This window comes from Austrofundulus limnaeus, unplaced genomic scaffold (assembly GCF_001266775.1).
Source record: "Austrofundulus limnaeus strain Quisiro unplaced genomic scaffold, Austrofundulus_limnaeus-1.0 Scaffold99, whole genome shotgun sequence".
NCBI lineage: Eukaryota > Metazoa > Chordata > Actinopteri > Cyprinodontiformes > Rivulidae > Austrofundulus > Austrofundulus limnaeus.
The window spans coordinates 497,335-503,698 of record NW_013952501.1 but is presented as its reverse complement, the minus strand read 5'-3'; the positions used below and the strand labels follow the sequence as shown (position 1 = coordinate 503,698).

Genomic DNA, 6,364 nt, shown 5'->3' with positions numbered 1-6,364 from the left:
ATATACATACAGTACGTACATCAGCAACTTAAGCATTGGTTTCATAATGAGAAAATTTTGACTTTGAATTTGTTATTTTGTAATTATGTCATTTATTTGTTTTAATTTTCTTCATTTTAGTCTTAAAAACACCTAAATTTGTACATAACACTTTTTTGTCAGTCTGATGACACAATTTTAAAATATTAAATCACATGTTATAATCAGTTACTCAGTTACTCAAGTAGCCTCTTTACAAAATTTACTCTTACTTGACTAATCTCTTGTATTTCTAATTTTTACATTTACTTGAGTAAAAATATACTGAATTAGTGCTACAGTTATTTGAGTACAACTTTTGGATACTCTACCTACCTCTGATTACTTAAGAAGATTCAGACTATAATCCAGTATTGTTAAATTATTTAGATGGCTAATTTCTGCAGTGTAATGCATTTTTTAAACTCTGTCGTTAAATGTAGTTGGTAATATGCATTCTTTCAAGGAATGCAAGGACTTTAATTATTGTTTGCATTTGCTAATTGTGCTGTTTATACAACAGGGTCACTTAGTTTTAAATTTTGTTTCTAATTAATGCTGAAAGACACATCTCCAAGTCCTCTTTGACAAGGTGATGACATGTTTATAGATTGATGGTGATTTTTTTTTCTTTCTGAATGACAGAGTTTGGACTGAGCTGGAGCTACAAAGCTGTCACGTGTGACTGAAGGATGAGAGGATCAGGAACTCCACTCCTTCCTATTTTGCACCCACAGGGTGAGAGTGAAGAATGTGTGACATTTCCACACAGACAGGACAACAGACAGTGAAAGCCAGATGGTTGACGAAGGAGCAAAAACATGAGCAGAGGTTAAACAGTGACTGACAGGCAGGTGGAAGTGTTTGTGGGCTTTTTTTATTTTATTTTGGTGGTGTGTGTATACCGAAGATAAAACTCATACTGACAGAGCAGCCTTTGCAGAAACTGCACAGGCGAGTGCATGCTGGTGTGTGCTGTGACATGCCTACACCTCCTTTCTACCCCCTACCACCCCAAGGCAACTGGCCCACACCTGACCCCGCCCTGCCCTGACTGGCCCCACAGAGCCTGTTGTAAAAGAGGATGAGAAGGGGGACTGTTTTCAACCCCACGGGGGGCAGTCACTGTGGATCCATCAGCCCAGCTTAAGGCCCTCTCCTCTGGGCAGTTGTGCTCAGCAGGCCCCCTCCAGCCTCCAGGAAGATGGAGGCCTTTGAAACAACCCCCCCAACTCCAGACTCCAGAGACGTGCTTTTTGTCTGGTAGCGGTGGGGGGTGCATTGACGACTGACTCCATCTTTGTGAACATACCACGCTAGAAACGCTAAATTACAGTCAAACAATCTGAAGGACAAGGCGGCCATGTTGTGTCAAAGGTAGTCGAAAGTGTTTAATATCATTAAAGATGCTGAGCGTTCCCATCACTGCTCACTGCTCCTGTTTGGATTCACTACAGCCTGTTTCCCTCAGCATATGCATGACAGCAGCTTGTACCATCACTTTGTAGTCTCAGTCAAAGTTCGCAGTCAAATCCAGAACAATGAGTAGTTACATTTTCGCCTCCTTTTTGTCTACAGATCTCCACAGGAATCCCCAGAACTGCTTGGCTGGAGAGAGCTGAGCATTGCCTGCTACAGCGGTCCGCAGAGCTTCCCTCTGTGTGAACAAAGAGACACTATAGTGCAACAGAGAAGCAGAGAAAAGCCAGGCATGACAGGGCAGAGAGTCTCTTCTCTTCTTCTTTGTAACTCCAGAAGAACTTAGCAAAAACCCTTCTCAAAAAGATAAAACTATGTTTGCTGGATACTTTCTATGCTTTATGCATCTTTATGCCTACAGGTTGTTATCTTTGGGCACAAGGAAAGTCCTTTGGTCCACTTGTTTGATCTGGACCAAAAGCAAACTTTATTTTTTTGCAAGTGGCCTATAATTCACAAACAAAGCCACACGGGTTACAATCAGTGTTCCCATTGGACAAAAATGACAGGGGCGGAACAGAGAGCAGACCCAGAAAGTTTTATAATTTTGGGACGGTGTTGGCAAATGCGTGCTGCAGCCCAAAGGAGACAAGCTGTTCTACGTTCCCTGACCCACAACGACTCATTGTTTGTAGCACAGTGGTAGCATTAGCAAAACTGAAAGGTGTTACTATGATGCTTAGTAATGGTGGATCGTGAAGTCCAAAAAGGCGCATGTTTCCTGCAGTTTGTTCAGTTCAAGTCAATCATGTTCACATCAGAAGCAAACCGCACCAGTGTGTTTGGAAGTGGGCTGAGACCACCTCAAAAATGAGTCTCGGTCCGATTGTTTGATCCGCATCAGGGTTCACGAGCGTATTCACACCTGCATGAAAGGTCCATACCAACGAGGAAATGAACTCCGGTCTGTTTAAATTGGTGAATATGCTCTTTGTGTGTACAGGTCTGTGGTTTTTGTGAATAAAAAGAGAATATTTCTACGCATCTTTCATTAAAATCTCAACACAGAGCTCTGTGTGTCATCAGCCAAAAATACACACATAAACTCACATGTATAGGTCTCTGCGAATGCTGCTGTCGAATCAGAGCATGCTGCCATACATAGATGTTAAAAGATGTGGTAAATAAATGACTACAGCAGATTTTTACAAAATGATGATTGGCCCAAACATTTGAGACATTCATCAAAACATCGCTGTAGTCAGAGGTTTACATCCGCTCATCCTGGCCATGAATGTCATAATAATTTGGGGGTTTTAATGATTGATTGATACGTTTTCCAGGCTGGATTGAATACACAATGTGCAACTTCAGTGATTTTTAAAATGAAGAACAGGGTGCAGTTTGGATTCTTTGTGGATTAAAAAGAAAAAAGCGCACACAGAGACACATGAACCAGTCAAAACAAATCTTAAGAATGTCATTTTCAAGATTTGTTGGACTGTTTTAACCCAGCGTCTCTGACAAACTGGTGACAAACATGAACATTTTATGTTGACAGTCACACATTTGGCTTTTGACCAGTGAGATGTTCAGACTAAGGTCTTGACTGTGCCAAAAAAGTGTTGTGATTAAATGCTGACTACATGCAACCTTCAGTTATTTTTCATTCACTGCTCTATGATTCATTCTCAAAACGTTCTTCTTAAACTAAGATGTCAACAAGAGGCAATGATTATGATGACACACAGAAATGATACACTGAAAGAAATGTCGACTATGTAAGTGTAGTGTGATAAGTAATGCTTCCACCCAAGGTCCAAGGGGTCCCTGAGCGAACTGACAAGTATGAAATCGAGGTGCTTCTTGTGCTTGGGTTCGGGCTGACCCAAACTAATGCAAAACAGTCGTGTGAGAAACAAACCATTCTTTCATTCAAACCCAGAAGTCCAAGGCTGTGAAGGCTGCACTTCACAGTTGTGGCTTCTTTAGAGCTCTGGCGGCTAAGGTCAGCCTGTGTCACACTTCTTGTGGAGTCAGGAATTTAAAACAACTCATGTCTACAAACTGTAACAGGCACTTTAAATACTTCAACACAATCTCTTATCTTCACTCACATTTTTTTATATTTAATGAATCTATTAACAATTTACAAAGTGCTCAAACTTTAAGGCTTCTATAATGTAAAGCTAACTAAACTTGTAATCAAACCAAGTGTCAGAATAGCATTTGAATAAACTGTTAGTAAACATAATTGTGCATTTCAAAAATCTTTGAAAGTGGAGCATTAAAGAAAGCTTGTTATGGACTGACGACAGTTTAGACCTTTTGAAGTGCAATTATATCTAAAGGTTATGAAACATTAATATCTTACATGTTGTAGATAGTTATGTTCGGAGTAAGAGAGTTTAATTCAGATCGGATTGTTGAGCTAACGGCTCATCTGAGTGAGGTCCATGACCAAAGTGGATTGCTGTTGTCTTGAGGCAACTTTAATCTCAACATTTTCATAGAAGTTTGTGCAAATTTTATTTTATAACATTTAGATCAAGGTCAGTTTAATTCTGTTGATTTGCAGTGCAGCTAGCCACAGAGGCAGCTAACTATAGCCCTCTTGGTTCAGCCTGGGCCACGTCCCGCAAGATTTCATAACATTTCTGCCAAAATCATCACAATTGTTTTTTATGACAAATAAGAAATTAATTGTTTATGACCTTTCCAGAAAACCTCACTTCAAATAATCTGAAGCGTCACTTTCACAAGCACACATTTTCACTCTTCTTGATACAAAGTGCAGATTTTTGTGCATGCATTTATTTCAAGGACCACATTTCCTGAACTGTTTGGCGTAAAGTGTCCGCTGAAATAAACACAACAGCTTTACTCACAGTCTCTCCAGCTCTTTCAGGTCCTGGAAAGCTCCTCTTTCGATTGTGGTGATTTTGTTCTCCATTAACTGTCTGCGAGAGAAACAAGAAGCGAGTGTGAGTCTAGATGGAGGGGGGAAAAGAGAATGTTGAGTGTGTGATGAATCAGTGATAGGTTAAAAAGCAGAAGCTATATGGATGGGTTAGGTCACAGATAGGAGTGAAAAGACAAAGAGAAGGAGCAGACACAAGAGAGACAAAAAGACTGGCATTGGAGGAGAAGATGGAGGGAGAGATGGAGGAGATTGGCACAGAAGGGGAGTGGAAAAAGAAAACAAACAGATTGGTAAAGATTGAAAGGGAGAGAATGTTGAAACAGCAAAAAAGGAGGGGAAAAAAGACAATCAGCAGTGGGTCGATAGAGCCTCAGAATTGACTCTAAAAGTGGTCCATCAGCCGGACAGTGACTCATCCATCATCCAATTTACTCCGTCTAACCACAGAGCTGTGACCACTCATTCACTTAGAACTCTCTGGGATCATCGCGCTGACCAAGTCAAAGAACACACACATTTCATATGTGCTGCGTGCACAGGCGTGCACTGAACTGGGCCCTGGGGAAACTACTACGTAAAACGGATGAAGACACCCACGCTGAAAAAAACACAACACAACTGCAAATTCTTCAAATAGTCATCCATGTGAGTCTCCAATATCTTTCAGATGATTTGCTCAGTTTTAATCGCTCTGTGGTCCTTTTGAATCCCTTTACAGCTGCTTTCTTGTCACTGTGAAACAATTTTTTTTATTATTTTACAAATTATTGTGGTTGTTTGGTGCTCCAGCTGGAATTAATTTGCATCTGTACTTATTTTGTGTCTTTCTGTTATCACTTTGCATGATTTTGTGGTTGTGTGGTGCCTCTAATTGCTCATTTTTGCATCTTTTTTGCATTTAATTTATGTCTGTGTCATAGTTTGAGTTCTGTGCATCTCGCTGCAAGACTTCCATTGCTCTTTTGCTTAATATGTATCAAAGTGTTTGCTTCTTGCAATGATTTTTTTTAAATATTATGTGAATCTGTATATCTCCCACATTTAGTTTGTATTTCTACTGTTGTGTCTACATAGAAATACCAATGTTACCTGAGAATTTTGCTTTCTCCCCACGCATCATACAGGAAAAATGCTTCTCTTTTTGATTGTTATCCAAATTCAATTTGGGTACCATTCTTTTTTGCTGATTTCTATCTCTTTCTTGTCATAATTCATGGTGAACAAAGAGACCGCCCAAAATCCAAAGCTCATGAATGATGGCAGAAACTCAAAGTTTTTAACAACAAAGTGCACAAAACCAACCTTTCCACAGGCAATGAAGACAAAAACCAAACTTTTAGTAGATTAAAAAAGGAGAGTCCAAGAAATTAACAAACAAAACAATGACCTTAAATAGCTTCTATGATAAATAATCAATGAAAAACACTTCTGGTGTGAATATTGACAAGGGAGTGGCAAAACAACTGCAACCAAAAAAAAAAATACATCCTTCAAAATAAAACAGGAAGCAAGGACTGAACTGAAATAACTACAAAACTAAAATCCATATGCAACAGTGCTGGTTTTTTGTGTATCTTTGTTTTATATTGCTATAATTATATTCTCTTTGTTTATTCTGTATTTATCTATAGATCTTTTGTTTCTTCCTTCAACACCCCCTGGAGTCTTGGCCCTGCACGTTTCCTCCAATTTATTACATGTTCTTTTTCTTCTTCTACGTACAATAACAAATAAAGAAACAAAGGAAAACCTCGAAAGCATTATTAATGTAACCATGACCTTGTATTCCTTCAATCTGTTTAAAGGAAAAAAAGCTAATAATCTTCACATTTTGTCCTGAAAATCAAATGAAACAGTTGTGCCAACATCAGCAGGTTTATACAAAAACGTCTATAAGAAAGCACTCATAAATCTACCCTAATCTAATTAAGAATATAATCTCAACAGGAATTCCAACCATTCACACACACACACACACACACACACACACACACACACACACAC

The 6,364-nt window shown here is 39.1% G+C and overlaps 1 protein-coding gene across 6 annotated transcripts in view; it reads right to left on the bottom strand.

The window, feature by feature from the left end:
* Nucleotides 1-6,364, bottom strand: part of slit2 (slit homolog 2 (Drosophila)) — an 89,450-nt gene that overhangs the window by 80,624 nt on the left and 2,462 nt on the right. For all 6 annotated transcript variants that reach the window (XM_014013232.1, XM_014013233.1, XM_014013234.1 and 3 more), the window contains exon 3: nucleotides 4,326-4,397. In XM_014013232.1, the coding sequence (XP_013868686.1) occupies nucleotides 4,326-4,397 (72 nt within the window). The remainder of the gene's footprint in view (nucleotides 1-4,325; nucleotides 4,398-6,364) is intronic.